The sequence below is a fragment of the Lampris incognitus genome, chromosome 9 (genome assembly GCF_029633865.1).
Source record: "Lampris incognitus isolate fLamInc1 chromosome 9, fLamInc1.hap2, whole genome shotgun sequence".
Taxonomy (NCBI): domain Eukaryota; kingdom Metazoa; phylum Chordata; class Actinopteri; order Lampriformes; family Lampridae; genus Lampris; species Lampris incognitus.
This window is the reverse complement of record NC_079219.1, coordinates 1717144-1742291: the sequence shown is the minus strand read 5'-3', so window position 1 is coordinate 1742291 and position 25148 is coordinate 1717144. Positions and strand designations below refer to the sequence as shown.

General features: G+C 44.3%; 1 protein-coding gene across 2 annotated transcripts in view; it reads right to left on the bottom strand.

Annotated features, from left to right (window-relative positions):
* The window catches only part of lsr (lipolysis stimulated lipoprotein receptor), a 33414-nt gene extending 8737 nt beyond the window's left edge, over window positions 1–24677 (bottom strand). Inside the window, exons 1-7 of one of the 2 annotated variants that reach the window (XM_056286401.1) lie at window positions 24435–24677; window positions 13948–14277; window positions 11292–11411; window positions 8841–8897; window positions 7093–7239; window positions 3289–3489; window positions 2954–3010 (exon numbers count right to left, since the gene is read on the bottom strand). In XM_056286401.1, the coding sequence (XP_056142376.1) occupies window positions 2954–3010; window positions 3289–3489; window positions 7093–7239; window positions 8841–8897; window positions 11292–11411; window positions 13948–14277; window positions 24435–24474 (952 nt within the window). In that variant the 5' untranslated portion in view covers window positions 24475–24677. The remainder of the gene's footprint in view (window positions 1–2953; window positions 3011–3288; window positions 3490–7092; window positions 7240–8840; window positions 8898–11291; window positions 11412–13947; window positions 14278–24434) is intronic. The other variant, XM_056286402.1, reaches the window with a different exon arrangement.
* Window positions 24678–25148: the final 471 nt, after the last annotated feature.

Sequence of the window (25148 nt, the reverse complement as noted above, 5' to 3'; positions counted from 1 at the left end):
ACAGTCTACACCAGCTACAGACCAGGACTCCACAGTCTACACCATCTACAGGCCAGGACTCCACAGTCTACACCATCTACAGACCAGGACTCCACAGTCTACACCATCTACAGGCCAGGACTCCACAGTCTACACCATCTACAGGCCAGGACTCCACAGTCTACACCATCTACAGACCAGTGGCAACTCTTTCAAGGATGAGGATGTGCACATCCTTGATCCTTGACTTCCCGTTCAAACACTGGTCAAGGAGGCCATCTATGTGAAGTGAGAATGACCATCCCTGAACCGGGGGGTGGGGGTGGGGCTATAAGTTCAACAGTCACCATCTTACTACCATTCCCCAATCCTCTGTGAATAGTACACATGGCCATTGTAACTCTAGTTAATGCTCACGGCAATTTGCATATGAAACCGACTGGTTTGGATTGTTATGCCACTGTATTGTTTACAAACACACTATTGTTTACAAACACACTATTGTTTATAAGGGTGGGGACACCTGCAGTCAGTGTATTGTTTATAAGGGTGGGACACCTGCAGTCACTGTATTGTTTATAAGGGTGGGGTACCTGCAGCCACTGTATTGTTCATAAGGGTGGGACACCTGCAGTCAGTGTATTGTTTATAAGGGTGGGACACCTGCAGTCACTGTATTGTTTATAAGGGTGGGACACCTGCAGTCACTGTATTGTTTATAAGGGTGGGACACCTGCAGTCAGTGTATTGTTTATAAGGGTGGGGACACCTGCAGCCACTGTATTGTTCATAAGGGTGGGACACCTGCAGTCACTGTATTGTTTATAAGGGTGGGACACCTGCAGTCACTGTATTGTTTATAAGGGTGGGGACACCTGCAGTCACTGTACTGTTTATAAGGGTGGGGTACCTGCAGTCACTGTATTGTTTATAAGGGTGGGGACACCTGCAGCCACTGTATTGTTCATAAGGGTGGGGACACCTGCAGTCACTGTATTGTTTATAAGGGTGGGGGCACCTGCAGTCACTGTATTGTTTATAAGGGTGGGGACACCTGCAGTCACTGTATTGTTTATAAGGGTGGGGACACCTGCAGTCACTGTATTGTTTATAAGGGTGGGGACACCTGCAGTCACTGTATTGTTTATAAGGGTGGGGATAGCTGCAGTCACTGTATTGTTTATAAGGGTGGGGTACCTGCAGTCACTGTATTGTTTATAAGGGTGGGGACACCTGCAGTCACTGTATTGTTTATAAGGGTGGGGACACCTGCAGTCACTGTATTGTTTATAAGGGTGGGGATAGCTGCAGTCACTGTATTGTTTATAAGGGTGGGGTACCTGCAGTCACTGTATTGTTTATAAGGGTGGGGACACCTGCAGTCACTGTATTGTTTATAAGGGTGGGACACGTGCAGTCACTGTATTGTTTATAAGGGTGGGGTACCTGCAGTCACTGTATTGTTTATAAGGGTGGGGACACCTGCAGCCACTGTATTGTTCATAAGGGTGGGGACACCTGCAGTCACTGTATTGTTTATAAGGGTGGGGACACCTGCAGTCACTGTATTGTTTATAAGGGTGGGGACACCTGCAGTCACTGTATTGTTTATAAGGGTGGGGACACCTGCAGTCACTGTATTGTTTATAAGGGTGGGGACACCTGCAGTCACTGCATTGTTTATAAGGGTGGGGACACCTGCAGTCACTGTATTGTTTATAAGGGTGGGGACACCTGCAGTCACTGCATTGTTTATAAGGGTGGGGACACCTGCAGTCACTGCATTGTTTATAAGGGTGGGGTACCTGCAGTCAGGTGAGACTGAAGAGGTCACTTTGATGATAATGAAAAGATTCTCTCAACAAACGTGTCCAGATGAACTTTATTTAAAATAAGTGTTTGTTTTTATTCTCCTATATAAGTAATTCTCTGCAATAGCAAACTGAAAAAAAGAAATCTTTAGAATTATATTGAGAACAAAAACCTGAAAATTACAATAAAATGCTTATATGAGAAGTTCTTCCTTATGACAACGATTCATGTCCCAACAAGACATTTACCCCAAATAAACAAAGGAATGGCTGGGGGAAAAAAAGGTAATATTCAGGAAACGTGCTGTCCCACTGATGCTGCATCTAACTTGAGAGAGATGGAACAACTTTATATGGTGAATGGGCAAAAAAAAAAAAAAAAAAGAAATGAAAAAAAATGTCCATGCAAAGGTCACAAGAGCTTCACAGCTGTAATTTCTACCAAAGGCCTTCTTATAAAGTATGGACTCTGAAGACTCCTGTACATGAAAACACACGTCTTTAATTTTGTAAAACAAATGTTCTTGGATTAAGAAACCTGTTTGCCTCATAATTGTGTTGAGGTTATTGTGTTTGGGAAGAAAAAACAAATCTTCAAATCTGTTCACATTGGAGCTGCAAGGCCAGAGTTACGCCGCAGACTGGAACGACTGCAGGTGTCTTGATGCTGCTCAGTAATGCAGGTAAGAAAATCAAAGAAGGTTGAATCAGTTCATCCGGACACAGCGTTTAGCTACAGATACGTTTCATCATCACCTAAGTGACCTCCTCAGTCCAAACCGTCAGTTGAGACTGCATTTTCTTTGTCCCTCGACAGGACAATAGAGGATACTGACCATGCAGACCGACACCGCAGGACATTTACATCCGGCTACAACACTAACTGATGTTCTTTATGAATTTTTCTTTCAGGTGTTTGGCACCATCATTGGCGTGTCTGAACCAGTGAAAACACAGCCTATGTGTTTGTTATATAATTCAAAAGCCCACTTTTATCGTTACCCCATGATGTGCAGATAATGCTTACAAAAGAAACGGTGCTTTTGTGCAAGCTGTTTTGTGGTGAAGTACCACACATTCTCTGGAATTTCTGTTCCGCCTCTGGTGTGACGCACGCATGTGTGTGTGTGTGTGCGTGTGTGTGTGTGTTTTCAGTGACTCACTGTGGTCTCCTCCGTTGCCTTGATCATGTAGGAGAGGCACCTGTGAGCCTTGCCCAACTGGGGAAATAAAACAGGAAGTGAAAAGGCTTTATTTACATGGAGACTTCCAAACAGTCATTTCTCTGTCCTGTGAGGGAATCAAAAGACTTCAGACAAGCAAGTCCAAAAAATGCCACCATACTGACAAATCCTGACACCAAATACACAGCAGCTAAAACTGAAAACCGTTCCCATCCTATTAGGGCAACACAAATATTCCATTTCTTTTTTTCTTTAGACTTTCCATGTGTTGCGTTGTTTTCCATCTAGAATTCAAAAGTGATGGGAGGTGTCACCTGAGCTGGCTCCATCGTATTCACGACTGTAACCGTTAGTGGGCGGGGGCGGTCCGGCTCCATTTGGTATGGGTAGAAGCGGCATGGCAGGCTGGCTCATCCCTCCAACGTAGGCCGGCTGGGCATACAAACTGGGTGCGTAAAGTGTTGGGGCATACTGAATGGGCACACCTTTCTTCACGGCTTTGCCTGCCTCGTATACTGACAAAGAAGAAGAAAGAGTTTGAGCTGCGGTTACACCGGAACCACCGGGCTTTCACGCCTACCTAAAACCACTATGGGCCATCACCATGAGCGCCGGTGTTTAAACTCTAATTCTGTCAAGATAAATACTCAAACTCAGATACTAATGCACTGCTTATGTTAGTATGTCTGTTAGGAAATGACTGACACCAAAATTAACATGTTAACAACTATAATACTGTTTTTAAACATTTAAACTTCAGAGAGGCATGGTCAACCTTGAATAGCAGAGTGGAAAAAGTGAAAATATGACCTGAAAAACAAAACGGAAAACACATACTGCTAATCTAACAATCGCAACAAGGCTGAGAAAACATGAAATGTAGAAAAAGAACTGAAGATAAATATTCAAACAAACAACGACTCCGACTTAAAATCTACTATTAACCGCCACGGTGTTTAAACTCTATATTGTGTCAAGATAAATACCCAGTTGAGATATTAATGCATTACACATGTTAGTATGTCTGTTAAGTAACTGACACCAAAATTAACATTTTAACAACTTTCACATTATTTTTAAACAATTTAAAATGGCGGCTGTCCAACGCCTGTAAATACTGCAGTGCCTCGGTGGTAGTCATGGTGCGTCTGTAACCAGACATGTTGGACATAATCACACATCAAGTTTAGACTATTTCTCTGCACTGGAGGATGCTAGTGTGTTTCTAGGACACAGCAATGAACTTCAGGCAGGAAATGACACGACAACACGCATCATAAATACTGACATGACGCACACCATCACGTGGTGGTTTTAGGTAGATCTTATCATAACTTTTTTTTTGTATGCAATTGCTGTAAAACTCATTTTAATGCAAATATATGCAATTTTAGGAGCATCCAGGGAGCAGCAGGTCTGTATTGTTTTTTTCCCCCCGCAAAGTTATTAAACTTTGAAAATCCAAAACCGTCAAAATTACAGCCTTGGTCTTTCTATTAACATCGTGCAGAGAGGAATAAAAAATAAAAGCACTTCCTGCAAGTCATTCAGACCACCCTGTGGAAACAAATGGCACACAATAAAACACAATAGTCAGTCAGTCAGTCAAGTTGCATTAAAGGTGGATTCAAACCATCAGTCCAGAGCTGGATTTTTTCCCCTCAGTCTGTAATCTTCCCATTCTGTAATAATAGAAATTCATAAAATTTTGTCTTATCAACCAACTACTTGTGTCTAAACTCTGTAAGCCATGAAATAAAAGTAAAATCCAAATTGAAATATGTCAATGGCCTTTCAGTGCACAGTCTCCAGGGCCAGAAGAGATCACTACAAACAGCCTCCAGGGCCAGAAGAGATCACTACAAACAGCCTCCAGGGCCAGAAGAGATCACTACAAACAGCCTCCAGGGCCAGAAGAGATCACTACAAACAGCCTCCAGGGCCAGAAGAGATCACTACAAACAGCCTCCAGGGCCAGAAGAGATCACTAGAAACAGCCTCCAGGGCCAGAAGAGATCACTACAAACAGCCTCCAGGGCCAGAAGAGATCACTACAAACAGCCTCCAGGGCCAGAAGAGATCACTAGAAACAGCCTCCAGGGCCAGAAGAGATCACTACAAACAGCCTCCAGGGCCAGAAGAGATCACTACAAACAGCCTCCAGGGCCAGAAGAGATCACTAGAAACAGCCTCCAGGGCCAGAAGAGATCACTACAAACAGCCTCCTGGGCCAGAAGAGATCACTACAAACAGGCTTCAGGGCCAGAAGAGATCACTACAAACAGGCTTCAGGGCCAGAAGAGATCACTAGAAACAGCCTCCAGGGCCAGAAGAGATCACTAGAAACAGCCTCCAGGGCCAGAAGAGATCACTACAAACAGGCTTCAGGGCCAGAAGAGATCACTACAAACAGGCTTCAGGGCCAGAAGAGATCACTACAAACAGGCTTCAGGGCCAGAAGAGATCACTAGAAACAGCCTCCAGGGCCAGAAGAGATCACTACAAACAGCGTCCAGGGCCAGAAGAGATCACTACAAACAGGCACGCTGACTACAAGACAGACAGCCATCCTCTAAACCTTGGATTTAAAATGACATGAACTATGAAAACTAAAAGGACATTATCACCCTACACACACCTTCACATCTATTTCATTTGCCACCATCTATGCCACCAAAGCACGCACACCTCCTAAAAACAAGACAAACCACTTTATACTGAAACCAAACTGAGGGTTCCAGGAAAGATGGCTCAGCTGAGCCGCCAGTTTTTAAACCTGATAAAAGTGCACCATTAACAATGGAGGGCACACCTCACCTTCCAAAGGATGGAGAGGTGGTTGGGGTCAGTCTTTAATTTGTGTCAGATCCTGTTTGGGCCAATCTCTAATTTTGGGCGTTTTGCATCCAGGTGTTTGCTTTAGGATCCAGCGTGTGTCACTGGTCAGCCACCATTAGATCCGATAGACAAGCAGACCATATCTGTCTGCAGTTAGTTTGTCCACAAGCTAAACTCGCCTGGGACCAACTAAATACAAATATCCTGACACGTCTGTCTCTGTCTTACATGTTCGCTCCTTCTATGTTAGCTGTTCATCCTCAAACGGTCAAAGTGACGAGCAACTGTATTTCATGTTTTTCAAAGCTGTAAGTAATCAGTACTGACCGAGTGTGCATACGTAGCAATGTAATGCATTTTAAACAGTAGCAATACAAATGTAGCTCACAATCACATATAATAACTGGCCTGAGACTTCCGCCACAGTATCGACCAGGGATGTGTCCATCTGATAGATTATCGGAGCCGAGCTAGACCTAGTCTAACTGATTGGTGGGTATGTGTCCTGGTCGCTGCACTAGCGCCTCCTCTGGTCAGTCAAGGTGCCTGTTCAGGGGGGAGGGGGAACTGGGGAGAGTAGCGTGATCCTCCCTGGTGAAACTCCTCACTGTCAGGTGAAATGTATGGGAGGAGGCATGTGGTAGTCTGAAGCCCTCCCAGGATCAGCAGAGGGTGGGTGGTGCAGAGACCGGGACGGCTCGGAAGAGTGGGGTAATTGGTCAAGTAAAATTGGGGAGAAAAATGGGGGGAGGGGGGACTCCCGCTAATGAACAGCACTTTACCTGCATTTTTTCGTAGCAGAGCTATTCAGTTGTCGAACATATCTTACCTACACTGGATCAGTTTGACGTACTTAAGTGTTCACTGTGCAGCCGTATTATGCAGGAAATCTAAATACAGGATCAGGAATCAGTATCGGCAGATAATTAATATCAAATTATTCAGATCGGGTGCAAAAAAAAAAAAGATCGTGACATCTGTAGTATCAGCACTCTATTGTGCACAGCCAAGCTACGCCAGTGACTTCTTGGCTCCTATTAGAGTTACATGAGATTGGAGCATAGGGTTAGAGGTCGGCTTCCAACCATCACCACATCACGTTCACGTCGCCTTCATTCCCACCTCGGAACCCATTGGCTATTGTCTGGCGACGATTATATATAGAATCTGTGTGTAGTGATTACTCCCATTCAAGTAATGTACAATTTATAAAATTGTGTAAATTTATAATTGACAAACTGTAAATCACTGGAGGCTGTGGGGTGGTATGGGATACTTACATGCTTGTGGGCAGCAACAGCGTTTGGGGCAGCAGGGGCAGCTGACATAACAGCAGCAGGTATGTGGGCAACACTGACACCAGCAGATTCCGATGAGGAGCAGCAGCATCAACAAGCCCAGCACCACCAACACAACCAACAGCCAGTCTGGAAATCACACACCAGCACGTCAGAGGTTAACTTTTTATTTTCACAAGACACAACTAGAAGAAACGTAAAGCATCTGCTGCTGCCAGGTTCTGAGAAGGATACTGTCTTTATCTCCCTACTGTGTAGCGTTGGTTTATGACATTTTCAATCTAGCTCCAGCATCCCCGCGACTGTGAGAGCAGGACAAGTGGTTTGGAAAATGGATGGATGGATGGTTAAAGCATCACCAGGTAACCTTTTTTTGTCTCAACATACCATTTAATTCATGTTGGTGGTGCAGTGTGATGGCTATGGGAGAATGACACAATAAACCGTTTACATCAGTCCACTAGAAGCCTTGTTCTCTCTATACATTTTGTCTGCCACCTGACACCAAGCCTCCCAGGAAACACAGACTACTGCACAGCACACACATAACCACAGCAATGTCACTTCATCTCGGCTGTGAACTCTTCTTCTGTCTGACCTTCAGCATAAATGCACATATTCTGTTGTTCTTTGAAGAAAAAAAGGGGACTTTCGTTGTCTTTGCCACAGTGACGTAAGACACTGCCAAAACGCAGAGTTACTGGATGCAGCCTCAGTCTGTCAGGGAACTGTGCAGTTTGGTTTGAGTGTGCTGTCACTAGCATGCAGGGGAACCGAGTCACCGATGTGATGAAAATGTGATGTCTGCACATGTGACATAACTGCATGATGTGAAATAACATCTGTGGTGCTGATCTGGCCAGGTGTAAGTAATCCTTCCCCTGGTCTCTTAAAAACATGTTCAGAACAGCTACTTTCAACACATGGGTGCTTTCCTAGGCAGACAAACCTGATGAGCAGGTTCATCTTTCCCAGGCTCAGTTCACACAACACAAACCACAGAGCACAGCAGCAGAACAACTTACATTCATCTTCAGACAGATGCTTCCTGCTCTCAAGCTCCAGGAACATACGGAGGTGTGCACCAGATGCCCTTTTGTCACAACAAGGTAGATGGCAACAAACTGTGTGTGTGTGTGTGTGTGTGTGTGTGTGTGTGTGTGTGTGTGTGTGTGTGTGTGTGTGTGTGTGTGTGTGTGTGTGTGTGAGCTTATAGGATTGAAAGTCACAGCTGAGAGCAAAGCTGTTATCAGTGAAAGTTGAAAACAGGAAAATGGACTGTGTGGAGAAAGACGTGTAGTAACTAACAGAGAGAGGCGGTGTGAGACTAACTGGTCACAATATAACTTATACTGGTCCCAATATAACTTATACTGGTCACAATATAACCCAAGTCAGACGACTGTTGCATATGGAGACGTCTGCACAGGAAGTTTGTGGTTTCAGTAAAAAATGCAACTCAGTCATTTCCCACAAGTCATCAGTTTTTTTGTTGGTTCCAGGAATCCAACAAGCATCAAACCCTTGAAGCATGAACGACAGATTTTAGATTGTTCAAGACCCAATTCATTTTCATTCATTTAAAGACAAATTAATTTTTGTACCAAATATGGATACCGGTAGACTAAAGAAATGCTACCACAAACAGTTTCAACTACGGGGCATTTGCACGTGCTACCCCATCCGACTTCAGCAGTGCTACAGCTATGGAGGGACTGTCACAGTGGTACCTTCCATTACCAGGAAGTCAATGCCAGGCAGGAGGTCAGTTGTGTTTGACTTTCTCTCTGTGAAAGAAAGATAAAGCCACAATTACTTTAAAGTGACCCCTGGTGTCTCTCCCGCTCTTCTGCCTACAGTCTCCCACTGACTCTCCCGACTACTTACTGTAAGAACCACCTCCGCCTATAGAATGTCACAGACTTAAACGATCACATGGCGGTCTGCCAGCGCTGGGTTTAATTTATCTCAACATTTTTGGGGAAAACATTTAAGATTTGGAGAAAATAAATCAATCTTATATAGCGCTTTTCTAACACTCCATGTGGCCTTACAATGAACGGGGGGAAACAAGACAGCAGATAAACACAACACACACATACAGAGTGGATGGGACGGGGGGGGGGGGCTACGAGGGGCAGAAGTGGCAGCCACACACGACACCAGCAGTACTCTCCCACTTTACAAAAGGGGAAGTCCTATTATATCAATTACCTGAAGTAAGGGCTAATCAGCAACCTAAAGAAACTGAAACCATCCAAGGCAGTCACGTTGGTTAACAAGTGAACCTTGTGTTAAATGTGATGTACAAACCCCAGTTCCAGTGAAGTTGGGACATTGTGTAAAAGGTGAATAAAAACAGAATACAATGATTTGCAAATCCTTTTCCACCTATATTCAACTGAATACACTACAAAGACAAGATATTTAATGTTCAAACTGATAAACTTTATTGTTTTTTTGCAAATATTCACTCATTTTGAATTTGATGCCTGCAACACGTTCCAAAGAAGCTGGGACAGGGGCAACAACAGACTGGGAAAGTTGAGGAATGCTCAAAAAACACCTGTCTGGAACATTCCACAGGTTAACTGGAAACAGGGGAGGGAGTTTCATGATTGGGTATAAAAGGAGTATCCCCGAAAGGCTCAGTCGTTCACAAGCAAGGATGGGGCGAGGTTCACCACTTTGTGAACAACTGCGTGAGCAAATAGTCCAACAGTTTAAGAACAACGTTTCTCAACGTACAACTGTAAGGAATTTAGGGATTTCATCATCTCCAGTCCATAATATCATCACAAGATTCAGAGAATCCAGAGAAATCTCTGCACGTAAGCGGCAAGGCCGAAAACCAACACTGAAAGCCCGTGACCTTCGACCCCTCAGGCGGCACTGCATTAAAAACCGACATCATTGTGTAAAGGATATTACCAGGTAGGCTCAGGAACACTTGGGAAAACCATCGTCAGTTAACACAGTTGGTCGCTACATCTACAAGTGCAAGTTAAAACTCTACCATGCAAAGCCACAGCCAGATATCAACACCACCCAGAAACACCGCCCGCCGGCTTCTCTGGCCCGAGCTCATCTGAGATGGACTGACGCAAAGTGGACAAGTGTGCTGTGGTCTGACGAGTCCACATTTCACATTGTTTTTGGAAATCATGGACGTGGTGTCCTCTGGGCTAAAGAGGAAAAGGACCATCCAGATTGTTATCAGCCCAGAGTCCAAAAGCCAGCATCTGTGATGGTATGGGGGGTGTTAGTGCCCATGGCATCATGGGTAACTTGCACATCTGTGAAGGCACCGTTAATGCTGAAAGGTCCATACAGGTTTTGGAGCAACATGTGCTGCCATCCAAGCGACGTCTTTTTCAGGGACGTCCCTGCTTATTTCAGCAAGACAATGCCAAGCCACATTCTGCAGGTGTTACACCAGCGGGGCTTCGTAGTAAAAGAGTGGGGGTACTGGACCGGCCTGCCTGCAGTCCAGACCTGTCTCCCATTGAACATGTGTGGCGCATTATGAAGCGCAAAATACGACAACGGAGACCCCGGACTGTTGAGCAACTGAAGTCGTACATCAAGCAAGAATGGGAAAGAATTCCACCTACAAAGCTTCAACAAGTAGTATCCTCAGTTCCCAAACGCTTATTGAGTGTTGTTAAAAGGAAAGGTGGTGTAACACAGTGGTGAACATGCCCCTGTCCCAGCTTCTTTGGAACGTGTTGCAGGCATCAAATTCAAAATGAGTGAATATTTGCAAAAAAACAATAAAGTTTATCAGTTTGAACATTAAATATCTTGTCTTTGTAGAGGATTCAACTGAATATAGGTGGTAAAGGATTTGCAAATCATTGTATTCTGTTTTTATTCACGTTTTACACAACGTCCCAACTTCACTGGAATTGGGGTTTGTAGTACAAACTTGGTGTGCGGGTGGATGGAAAGACAGAAGGAAAAGTATTCAGGGCAAAAAGAAAAGGGAAAACTCACAGGAAAACCTTTTCTTTTTGGATTTTTATATATATAATTTTTTTTTGACAGTGCAGCTGGCTGTCATTTGTGAGTGAGTGTGAGTGTGAGTGTGAGTGTGTGTGTGTGTGTGTGTGTGTGTGTGTGTGTGTGTGTGTGTGTGTGTGTGCCAGAGAGGAAATGTGAGTGTATGAGGGGATACTCACCCAGTACTATTAACTCTGTATAGTCCTCACTGTTTCCTGTCAGGTCCTGAGCAGACACCACAGAGCACACGTACACACCGCTGTCTCCCCATGCTGTCTGAGCAATATTCAGGTCTGCCTCTGTGGGACAAAACAACGTGATGTTTGCATTCTCATCAATGGGTCACATCAATAGAACCGAAAGCAGCTTTTGAGCCATTTCAAACCTCTTTCTGTAGTTTGATTTTGATATACTGTTGATCCCCGGAGGGAAATTCTGCTCTGCGTGTAAGCCATCCTAGCTGTGCAGCTAGGAGCAGTGGGCAGCCGCCATGCAGCACCCAGGCAATTGTTGATGGTTGTGGTAAATGTTCAGGCGGCTTTGTCACAACCCTTCACCCTTCTTTCTTTCAATCATGATCCTTGGGGTTTCCGGGTAGCATGGCGGTCTATTCCGTGGCCTACCAACATGGGGATCACCGGATCAAGTCCGTGTTACCTCTGGCTCAGTCGGGGGTCCTACAGACACAATTGGCCATGTCTGTGAGTGGGAAGCCAGATGTGGGTACGTGTCCTTGTTGCTGCACCAGCGCCTCCTCTGGTCAGTTGGGGTGCCTGTTTGGAGGGGAGGGGCAACTGGGGGGAACAGTGTGATCCTCCCACGCGCAACACCCCCCTGGTGAAACTCCTCAGGGTCAGGTGAAAAGTGGCTGGCGACTCCACATGTATGGGAGGCGGCATGTGGTAGTCTGCAGCCCTCCCTGGATCAGCAGAGGGGGTGGAGCAGAGACCGGGGTGGCTCAGAAGAGTGGAGTAATTGGCCAAGTACAATTGGGGAGGAAAAAAAAGGGGGGAGGGTGAAGGTCACTTTTATTGACAAATGGCTAAGAAACAAACAAACAAAACCCAACTGTAAATGGAGTTTGGAGTTTTAAGTTAAATGTTTGCAGGTGCTTTTCTCTCGCGTCACTGAATATGAAGAGAAATTCAAACATAACTCACAATCGTTAAAAAAGCTGAGGTCTGCCCACTGCTCACTGTCAGGTCAGTGGTCGGTTGCTTCTATATGACTCCACTGGCAGTGGACACCATCTCTAATGCTGTCTGGTATTTGTGACTTGGAATATGAACATCTGAGCTTCCTGGATGGTTGACCGACATAATGCCAATACTTACATGAAACCAAGTGTGAAGATAAGAGTTGAGTTAAAGATACCATTCTGAAGATTTACATGCAAATAAATGCTCTTCTTACTAACCTTCCATCACAGGCACATTTCAGACAACAGCTCATCTATGAATATCCCAAACAAGCACACAATCTGTAGTTGCTCATCTTATCTTGACGGTGACTGTCAGGTAGGACTCAACTTTTAATTATAAATTTATTTCTAGTTTTTCCCCTTATCCCACCCGATTAACCCAATGGCATATGGCCGGAACCCTTGTGGAATAACTCCCCTGGCTCACGTTTCCACAGGAAGGAGATAGGCGTAACACCAGCTTGCTTCAAACTCGTGTCGGCTGCTCTCGCTAGTTTACACACTGAAGCCTCCTCGCATGGATTGCATCACCTTCAGGCTGTGAAGAAGACACAGGGAAAATGCGTTCGGTTGCGTGGCTGCAGGCGCCCGGGTGGGCCAGAGGGGTCGCTGGAGAACGACGAGTCCCCGAACACTACACCGATCTACACCCACTATCCCTCGGGTAAGGGTGGCCTAATGGATGCCTTACCCCGTGGACGCTCTGGCCATGACGGGTTACGGTGAGTCTGGGATACGAACCTCCCAGCCACACGGCGAGCGGGTTGCAAGAACGGCGGTTTATTCCGCTCGGCCACCAGAGCGGCAGGACCCAACTTTTAAACTGACGCAGTGCAGTGCATATGGCACGCTACATGTTCACAGTGGCAAACCATGAGGAAGAAGGTGGCAGGTAGCAGTGGGTTCAAAGAAGAAGCAAAGTGGTTCCACACTAACAGGCAGATGTGACAGAGCAAGCTGGTGGAAGACCTTCATCCAAAAATGGTACAACACCAATAAGTAAAACTCAAATTGAGCCATCTTCTTTATTTTTGTGTGTCTGGGAAACACAAGCACAGTTACCAATATCATGACAGGTGTCACAAAGTTAAAAAAGTGACTATAATCTGGATTATATTCCGGATTATATGCAGCTTTACGTGTTGACAGGTTTGATATACTTGGGCTAAATTATCTCACTAGCTTTTTTTTTTTATTAACATTTCACAAGAAAATCATCTAAAACTTCTCTTTGCACAAAAGTCAGACATTTTGAACAGTTTATTTTGTAAATTGCTCTGATTTTACTTTTCTAGCAAATATTCATGGCTTCATAGGTATGTTTATATGTATCTACACATCTCAGTACGTATTTTGTATAGCTATGTCGATTTGTATATGTATGTCCACATTTCTTGCATACACTGTGTATTCTCTACATAATGTATGTATTGTACATACATTATATGCAGTATATATCGGAGTTGTATATACAAGGTATATAGAGGAGTTGTATGTGGAAGAGTTGTATATACAACTCCTCCACATACCTAAATATCCCCTCGGGGATTAATAAAGTGCAATCCAATCCAATATGTCACATGATGCTCCTTCAGCACACCTCAGGGTTTTTAAGAAAAGGGGAGTGAACTCACGGTTTATGATGCTGATCTTGCGGCCTTGGTACTCCGCTCCCAAGGTGACAGCACTGGCCTGCTTGGAAGCCACTATGCGCACGGTCCTCAGGCTGTCAGCGCACTCGATATTGGGGTCATAGTTGGGATTGTTCTGGGACAGGATGTTCTCTGCGCTGCTGGGGTTGAGGGCGGCCTGGATGGGGTCTCGACAGTACGACTTGTACCGCCAGGTTACTACAGGAGGCTGGCTGGAGGATGCCGGATAGGTACAGGTGAGGGTGACAGGCTGGAAGAGGATAACAACGTACCTCTTCGTAGGGCACTGGACTGGGATAGCCCTTGTAGACCCTGTGGATTTAAAGCAAGTATCAACATTTACTTCTAGGCTATGATACTTTTATTAATGCTCCAGCCATCTACAGCACCACCACCCCAACTCCAAGAGGGAGGATGTCAGACACAGCTACAGATCACAGCACTGAAAGCTTGCAGGATGAATCCCGATTAGCTCTAGATTTTATTACTGAAGTACAATTCAGCAGTTAACTGTGAATTAACTATGCCTGTTATAATGACATGTGTCAATTTAAATCTACCTTGTATTTTGTATATTATTCACTGTCTCTTGATGACCAAAGGCACATTGTACCAATGTCTTTGACCTGACATGTTTTCCTGGCTATGATTACCATTTAAAAAGTGTGCACTTAATAAATATAGTACTAAGATGATTACCATGAGGCAAATGTACTACTACTACTACACTATGTGGTATTGTTTTAGAAAAGTGCTATATTAATATTATTATTATAATTATTACTTCACGTAGTACCACTATAATATGCTTAGTATTTAAGCATACATATTACCTACCACTATGATTATTTCCTATAGCACTACAATGATATGATTATGTAGCAAATGTACAACTACTACCAGTAGTATTTATAGGACTACTATGATATGATTGTCATAGCAGATGTACCATCACTGCTTCATACTACTATGATAACATTACTACATAGCAAATATCCCATCACTAATACTAATTCATTCTATGTAGCAAATATCCCATCACTAATACTAATTCTACTACATAGCAAATATCCCATCACTAATACTAATTCATTCTATATAGCAAATATCCCATCACTAATATTAATTCATTCTATGTAGCAAATATTCCATCACTAATACTAATTAATTCTATGTAGCAAACATCCCATCACTAATACTAATTCTACTACATAGCAAATATCCCATCACTAATACCAATTCATACTATGTAGCAAATATCCCATCACTAATACTAATTCTACTATGTAGCAAATATCCCATCACTAATACTAATTCTACTATGTAGCAAATATCCCATCACTAATACTAATTCATTCTATGTAGCAAATATCCCATCACTGATACTAATTCATTCTATGTAGCAAATATCCCATCACTAATACTAATTCTACTATGTAGCAAATATCCCATCACTAATACTAATTCATACTATGTAGCAAATATCCCATCACTAATACTAATTCATAGTATGTAGCAAATATCCTATCACTAATACTAATTCATTCTATGTAGCAAATATCCCATCACTAATACTAATTCTACTATGTAGCAAATATCCCATCACTAATACTAATTCTACTATGTAGCAAATATCCCATCACTAATTCTAATTCTACTATGTAGCAAATATCCCATCACTAATACCAATTCATACTATGTAGCAAATATCCCATCACTAATACTAATTCTACTACATAGCAAACATCCTATCACTAATACTAATTCATACTATGTAGCAAATATCCTATCACTAATACTAATTCATGAAAAGAAACATGGTTTCTCCCAGCCCACAGCTGTGCAACAGAAAGACAAAAACACAACTCAAAAAACTGCAAGAACACATATATCCAAGATAACACATATATCTAAACTAAATTTTTAAAAAAAATCACTGTCCAGGAGAACGAACGCCAGCCAGGATGACTGTGGGAACTGCCGGTCTGCATGGGCTAGTAGTTAGCTTAGCCTGCCCCGCTTCCATGTCCTGTCAGACCGCCCTCGGTGTTATAATAGTATAGTAATATATACTTGACTTAGTAATATAGTATTACTATGATATGATTACTATTTGGTGCTCTATTCAATTCAATCTAAACTTTATTGCAGACTCAGGGTCCATAACAGACAAAGACAAATAGGTAAAAGACAAACCCCAGACAATCTACTACTACTACTTTTGGCTGCTCCCGTTAGGGGGCGCCACAGTGGATCTTCAGTTTCCATGTCTTCCTGTCCTCTGCTTCTTCCTCTGTCACACCAGCCAGCTGCATGTCCTCCCTCACCACATCCATAAACCTCCTCTTTGGCCTTCCTCTTCTCCTCTTCCCTGGCAGCTCCATATTCAGCATCCTTCTCCCAATATACCCAGCATCTCTCCTCCACACATGTCCAAACCATCTCCATCTTGTCTCTCTTGCTTTGTCTCCAAACCATCCAACCTGAGCTGTCCCTCTAATATAATCGTTCCTAATCCTGTCCTTCTTCATCACTCCCGGTGAAAATCTTATCATCTTCATCTCTGCCACCTCCAGCTCCACCTCCTGTCTTTTCATCAGTGCCACTGTCTCCAAACCATACAACATAGCTGGTCTCACAACCATCTTGTAAACCTTCCCTTTAACTCTTGCTGGTACCCTTCTGTCACACATCACTCCTGACACTCTTCTCCACCCACTCCACCCACTCCACCCTGCCTGCACTCTCTTCTTCACCTCTCTACTGCACTCCCCATTACTTTGGACAGTTGACCCCAAGTATTTAAAATCAAATGCCTTTGTCACCTCCACTCCTTGCATCCTGACCATTCCACTGTCCTAAACCCCAGACAATACACAGAGTAAACACAATAAAATAACATAAATTGAACCAGTTATTGTGTTACAAGAACACAGCTATACCAGTGGTCCGACTGCCGGGACTGGTAGCATGTGGTACTGAATCTTATATTAGTTAAACTCTTGATGATTACATTATCAGAGTCACTGAGCCAGCAAATAAATGTATACATGAGATTTCTTAGAAGAGCCTGAAAGGTGTTGACTCCTGCAGCCACAAACATTTCACTTGCACTACACCGTCTAGGTCTTTTTAGTAGTATTCTCACTGCATCATTATAAGCTACTCGAAGCCTCTGTAAGCTTGCTTTTTTTGTAGTTTGACCACAGGGGGCTGTATAAAGTGGTGTACAATATGTCGTGTGACCACAAGCGTGCAGTATAAAGTGGTGTACAATATGTAGTGTGACCACAGGGGGCAGTATAAAGTGATGTACAATATGCTCTGAACAGACACATCGTCACACTAACTGAAAACACACCAAACTTGCGTGACAGTGTGTTTACTTGTGCATACATCATGCAGCATTGTCTATAAACATCATCATCGTCTGTCATTTGTTTATCGTGTCCAAGATATTTCACCTTATTACGAACCCCAAGATTATTATCGGACAATTTAAAATCAGGACATTTTAGATAATCGACCTCTTTGGTTCCGCAGATTATGACAACACTCTTGTGATGCCAGTGGGTAACACTTGAATTTATCTGCCTATTGCTGACTCTCTTGTTAGTCACTTTGAATCAAAGCATCTGCTGTGTACGAAAATGTAAATTCAACTGCCCATACATGCACGCTGTTCATTATCACTGTAAACTACTAATAAGACACATTAGCCCCTAGCTAACGGGTCTGACCCTTTAGTCGAGCGGTTAGTGATGTCGCCTTGTGGTGCAGTACACCCCGTATCGAATCCCGCACCGGGCGAAAAAATAACCGGTTACGACACTATGCAAAGACATGGCGACATGGTCAATTTCCAGGCATTGTGTAGTTCAAGGGAACCCTCGGGGTGTGGCATGTTGGTAACTGCTCCATATCACCCCACTCGGTATTATCGAGAGGGCTTGCGATGAGTCACCATCTACCTATGTCAGACTCAGTCATGTGAAAGCTCAGAAATGTAGATCCTGTGAGCTTAAATTAAGAAAGGTCTGTTAAATGGGCTGCCCACTTGTTGATTACATGAGACGAGTTCAGTGGGCACCTTCAAACAAAAGCTAACATCTTTTAAATAAAATCCCCTTCCCATACCCATTTCACCAGCTCCTAAAACATTTTCAACCTCACCCACACTCATATCTTAACCTCCAGGTTCACTTTCCGGCACAACATTTCATTTTGTTCTCATTGTTTTCTTTCATGTCTTGTATCTACATGCATCCTTGTTTTATCTATTGTTTATCTCATTGGTATTTGCATTATGTTCCTTTTTATAAAAGTTAGAAAATTAAAAAAAGCTATCTGTCCTCTAATCTGCTCATTTCACGTTCATTATTTCATTTACTTTTATAGCTTTTTGTTTTAATTTGTCCACTTCTTTCTGATGTAAAGCACTGTGAAATGCATTCAACGCATGCAAAATGCTACATGTGTGTATTATCATTATTGCATAACTGATTTCTTTCATTTCCCTGATCACCTGTTGCACTGAAATGTTCACAAGACTTCTGCCGAGACACTACGGAGACACACGGGGTTGTAGTAACGTCATAGGAATATAGCGGGGCCTGCCAACAGACGGGTTCAGGGTCACTTCAGATTCTTTGTAAAGGTTAAACGTCAGCTCCATCGTTCAACTCTTGCAGACAGCCCCCATAGGAGATAAAGTGTACTGCCCCCATAGGAGATAAAGTGTACTGCAGTGCACCAAGCAAGTGTATTTCTATCTTACCTTTGTTGGACCCTATTAGCGAATGGCAAACTTGCGAATAATATACTTAAAACCTAACTTGTGATTTTAGCTACACTTATACGTTTAGAAGGTATAGCCTTCTTGTAGTTTAAATAGTGCCACCTAGTGGTCACCTCGGGAGAGGAATAGGCTACGGGAGTAAACCCCTACAGAAAATCAACGTCTACAGTGGTGCTGTTTTGTGTTTTTCTTGCGCTTTTGTGTGTGTTTAAGTGGGAGAGTACTGCTGGCGCCGTGTGTGGCTGCCGCTTCTGCCTCCCATAGCCCCCCTTCCTATCCACCCCTGTACGTCTGCCCCCCCTTCCCATCCACCCCTGTACGTCTGCCCCCCTTCCTATCCACCCCTGTACGTCTGCCCCCCTTCCTATCCACCCCTGTACGTCTGCCCCCCCTTCCCATCCACCCCTGTATGTCTGCCCCCCTTCCCATCCACCCCTGTACGTCTGTGTTTTCTGTCGTCTTGTTTCACCCTGTTTATTGTAAAGTCACTTTGAGTGTTAGAAATGCGCTATATAAGAATTATTATTATTATCATTATAATTATTATTAAATGAGACTTTAAATACGTACTTAAATCAATTTATAAGCACGTTTTAGTTCCCAACGTTAGTATATTTTGTATTTATTTTTACAGCTTCCATAAATAATTTGGGGGAAAGCCCCCCCGTGGAATCAGGAACACTGCCATTTCAATGCCGTTTCCCCCAGCCCACAGCAGTGCAACACACACACACACACACACACACACACACACACACACACACACACACACACACATACACATCTAAGAACTACAAGAACACACATATTCAAACTAACACATATATCCAAACCAAACCAGAGAAATAATACAACAACAAAAAGTGGCCATGAAAATATCTGGTAATTACGCCAGCTGACTGGACATGTGTAGCGCTGAGCCGTACTCCCTAACAGAGTTCTTACTGAGCCATACTCCCTAACAGAGTTCTTACTGAGCGGTGGTCCCTAACAGAGTTCTTACTGAGCCGTACTCCCTAACAGAGTTCTTACTGAGCGGTGGTCCCTAACAGAGTTCTTACAGAGCGGTGGTCCCTAACAGAGTTCTTGCTGAGCGGTGGTCCCTAACAGAGTTCTTACTGAGCTGTACTCCCTAACAGAGTTCTTACTGAGCGGTGGTCCCTAACAGAGTTCTTACTGAGCGGTGGTCCCTAACAGAGTTCTTACTGAGCCGTACTCCCTAACAGAGTTCTTACTGAGCGGTGGTCCCTAACAGAGTTCTTACAGAGCGGTGGTCCCTAACAGAGTTCTTACTGAGCGGTGGTCCCTAACAGAGTTCTTACTGAGCTGTACTCCCTAACAGAGTTCTTACTGAGCGGTGGTCCCTAACAGAGTTCTTACTGAGCGGTACTCACTAACAGAGTTCTTACTGAGCGGTGGTCCCTAACAGAGTTCTTACTGAGCCGTACTCCCTAATAGAGTTCTTACTGAGCCGTACTCCCTAACAGAGTTCTTACTGAGCGGTGGTCCCTAGCAGAGTTCTTACAGAGCGGTGGTCCCTAACAGAGTTCTTACTGAGCGGTACTCCCTAACAGAGTTCTTACTGAGCAGTGGTCCCTAACAGAGTTCTTACTGAGCCGTACTCCCTAACAGAGTTCTTACTGAGCGGTGGTCCCTAACAGAGTTCTTACTGAGCCGTACTCCCTAACAGTTCTTACAGAGCCGTACTCACTAACAGAGTTCTTACTGAGCCGGACTCCCTAACAGAGTTCTTACTGAGCCGTACTCCCTAACAGAGTTCTTACTGAGCCGTACTCCCTAACAGAGTTTTTACTGAGCCGTACTCCCTAACAGAGTTCTTACTGAGCCGTACTCCCTAACAGAGTTCTTACTGAGCCGTACTCCCTAACAGAGTTCTTACTGAGCCGTACTCACTAACAGAGTTCTTACTGAGCCGTACTCACTAACAGAGTTCTTACTGAGCCGTACTCACTAACAGAGTTCTTACTGAGCGGTACTCCCTAACAGAGTTCTTACTGAGCGGTGGTCCCTAACAGAGTTCTTACTGAGCCGTACTCCCTAGCAGTTCTTACTGAGCTGTACTCACTAACAGAGTTCTTACTGAGCCGTACTCACTAACAGAGTTCTTACTGAGCCGTACTCACTAACAGAGTTCTTACTGAGCGGTGGTCCCTAACAGAGTTCTTACTGAGCGGTGGTCCCTAACAGAGTTCTTACTGAGCCGTACTCACTAACAGAGTTCTTACTGAGCCGTACTCACTAACAGAGTTCTTACTGAGCGGTGGTCCCTAACAGAGTTCTTACTGAGCGGTGGTCCCTAACAGAGTTCTTACTGAGCTGTACTCCCTAACAGAGTTCTTACAGAGCGGTGGTCACTAACAGAGTTCTTACTGAGCGGTACTCCCTAACAGAGTTCTTACTGAGTGGTGGTCCCTAACAGAGTTCTTACTGAGCGGTGGTCCCTAACAGAGTTCTTACTGAGCCGTACTCCCTAACAGAGTTCTTACTGAGCGGTGGTCCCTAACAGAGTTCTTACTGAGCGGTGGTCCCTAACAGAGTTCTTACTGAGCCGTACTCACTAACAGAGTTCTTACTGAGCCGTACTCACTAACAGAGTTCTTACTGAGCCGTACTCCCTAACAGAGTTCTTACTGAGTGGTGGTCCCTAACAGAGTTCTTACTGAGCCGTACTCCCTAGCAGTTCTTACTGAGCCGTACTCACTAACAGAGTTCTTACTGAGCGGTGGTCCCTAACAGAGTTCTTACTGAGCCGTAGCCCGGACCGACCCAGACAGGCCTGCATGTGGCAGTCTGAGTACAGGTCTGTCGGAACCACCTGCCGCAAGCTGGCAAACATGCACGACGCGATTCCATGACAAATGCTCACAAGACCAATGCTCACAAGACAAATGCTCACAACACTAAAAGAAAAAGAGACAAATGCTCACAAGACAAATGCTCACAACACTAAAAGAAAAAGAGACAAATGCTCACAAATTGTTTTATAATCTATATTTACAGCGAAAAATTATAGTATACAGATATACAAATATGAAATATGTTTCATATCGATTTAACTATGTAAATATGTACAAATACTTTCAAAACCCAATGCACTAGTAAAATATGTACATGAAATCGATTTCCTTTGTAGTTCTATTTCACACACTGGTGAGACAAGTCAAAGGGGCTTTGACCCCTTTATAGATGCTGCTTGAATACTCCTTTGGTTTGTCTTACCTATCACACCCCATTTCACACTTTATTCATCACATATCACACCTATTGTTTTGAGTATTGCCATGACATAATCACAAAGCTTTGGTCCGTTTATAGATGAGCTGCTCAGAATAAAAACACCTTCTGAGTCGTTAGAGCAGTTCTGGATACTCAGTGTGTTGAGTACTTTTGAGCAGTTCTGGTATATGATGAGCTCGGACTTGTGTCCATATATAAGGATGACAGGACTGACAGGTAGTCAGTCACACTCAGCATGGAGATAATCAAGACACACAAAGGTGGAGACAAGCTCTGTCTCGATGGCTACATGTATGTGAAGAAAAGGAGCTACAAAGACTGGATAAGATGGCAGTGCTGTCACCAGAGATCAACTGGATGCAAGGGAGGCCTCACGACTGATGACACCTATGAAAACCCCAGGTCCCATGCCATTCACAACCATCCAGCAGACAGGACACGTGTGGAAGTCACCAAACTACGGACAACAATGAAGGCACAGGCAAAGCAGTCAAGGAGCCGACCAAATCAGATCCTGACTCAAGCCCTGCTTCACACAACAGAGGATGTCCGTGCGAACATCGGTAACATCAACACTTGCAAGCGAGACCTGCAACGTCAACGACGCGGATGTCTTCATAAGGACCCAGCATCACTCCAAGAACTCAACATCACCGAGGAGTGGACACTCACAGGAGGAGCAACGCCAAGACCCTTCCTCATTCACAACACCGGACCTAGTGAACGTCAGAGGTCATCGTATATGCAGCAGAGGAACAGCTCCGTCTTCTAGGCCAGGCTTACACTTGGTTCATGGATGGCAACTTTGCTATGAGTCCAAGTGTCTTTGAACAGCTTTATGTGATCCGCGCCCCTCTTGGAGACTGTGCAGTTTCCTGTGTGTACGCCTTCCTGCCAGGCAAAAGTGCACAGATCTACCAAGAACTGCTCCAAGCAGTCGTCGCCAAGTTGGAAGAAATACAGATCTTCCCAGACCCCAGGACCGTCATCACAGACTTCGAGTTGGCAGCCATCCAGTCAGTTTCCTTGGTGCTGGGCCCTCAAGTGACAACACAGGGATGCTTCTACCACCTCTGCCAGAGCACGTGGAGGAAGATCCAGGACCTCGGGTGCACAGAGCTCTACCGTAATGATGAAGACGTCAGGCACTTCTGTGGCATGCTTGATGGCCTAGCTTTTCTGCCTGAGGACAAAGTACAGGAAGGCATGGAGTACGTCAAGGAAAACACTCCCACTGGGTTGGAAGGTTTAGTTGGATACTTCGACTCCACCTACGTCACCGGCACGTATCGTCGTGTGCAGCCTGTTGCAGACCAGCCTGATGCTCCACCACCACCACTCCGTGTCAGGCACATTCCACCCCGGTTCCCCATCGCCGTCTGGAATGTCCATCATGCCACCCTGGAGGGAAGAGATAGGACCAACAACGCCTGCGAGGGTTGGAATACCTAATTTTCCCAACTCATCGGGCATCATCATCCTTCATTCTGGACGGCGGTTGAGGGTCTGCGCAAGGACTTCGCTCTTGTGAGCACACAGATTGCACAGCACCACAGAGGGCAGCTGCCTAAGAAACGCCAACGGAGAGCCTATAAGGAACTGCAGAAGAGGCTCTGTGATCTCTGCACAGATTTTTTGGAGGAACGCAGGACCATGGAGGATTTCCTCACTGCAGTTGGACACTGCATCTGACTGGAATAGACTGATAATGGAACATTGCTCAACATACCTCGTGGCAATTGACAGTCTCTATATAAGAAATTGGTTGGCAAAAGACTCTATAGACACTGCTTTAAAATCTCTTAATTAGGTCACTGTGATCCCTATTACATGCGTAGACCTATGTGATATTTCTTGTGACATGCAACAGACTGTTCAATGGAATATTTTTCCATGAATAAAGGTTAATTAAGATTATGTATTACCAAACAGTAATTGATAGTCTCATTATCATGATTATCTGTAAGATCACCATTTCATTTGTCAGGGAGATGTGATCCCTCTACACATGCTCAGGCCTATGTGATATGTCTTATGTGACATGCAACAGAATGTTCAGTTGACTTTTTGAAAAATAAAGATTGTAAAACAATTTGTGAGCATTTGTCTCTTATTCTATTAGTATTGTGAGCACTTGTCTCTTTTTCTATTAGTATTGTGAGCATTTGTCTCTTTTTCTATTAGTATTGTGAGCATTTGTCTTGTGAGCATTTGTCTGCACACGCACGACGCCCCAGCAGCGAACTTGGTGTTAAAAAGTGAAAGGCAGAAACCAAACTAGACGGTTACAAGTCACAAGGCCTACAACGGCTGGCTTATTCGTTTATTTCTTACAAATGTCCGCGAACTAGGAGCCGGACACAAGGAAAAGGCCCCACCCTCAAGAGCAACACCGGAACACGGAGTGAGTTACCTGCTGCGATGAAAACGGCCGTCAAAACGCTCCAAAACATCTTCCTCCACTTCCCGCGGCTTTTCACAACGCCTCTCTGCTTTTCAGCCGTCAAACGAGCGCAGTTAAAAGTCGGGTGGAGCACATTATATTTAGCGCAAATCTGTCGGTTGGTTTGTTTGTCTTTTTCTCTCTCTCTTCTTCCTCCTCTTCTCCTGTCAGCCTAGCGTCGACGGCTCCATTTTGTGTGTGCTCGGGACCTGCAGGAAGACGGGGGGGGTGTACCTGACGCACTGCGTGATGGCGTCATCAGTCCGAGACGACAGGTGAGGCTTTGGGTTCTGCGGAGGCTGGAGTCGTTTCTCCATTGGTACTTAGCGAAGGGACGCCTCCGTTGTTTCGACCCTGTTCATGACGAAGCTCAAGCAGGCAGGGACTGGTGAAATGTCGCCGCCATTGCACATCGTTCCGATGCTGCGCTAAAACTATAAACAGAGATGAATTGAGTTATGAATAGAATGATTGAATATCAAAAATGGGCATCTCCGCCCCTTTTTATCCTAATATACATGGACACCACCATCACGGTCCTCTACACCTACACCGCTTTTTTTAATCGTTTTATACACGGACTCTACCACTGTTGCCTACATCTACACCCCTTTTTATTATTCTATACGCAGATGCAGCCCACGTCACCCTCTACATCTACACCCCTTTTTATTCTTTTAAAAA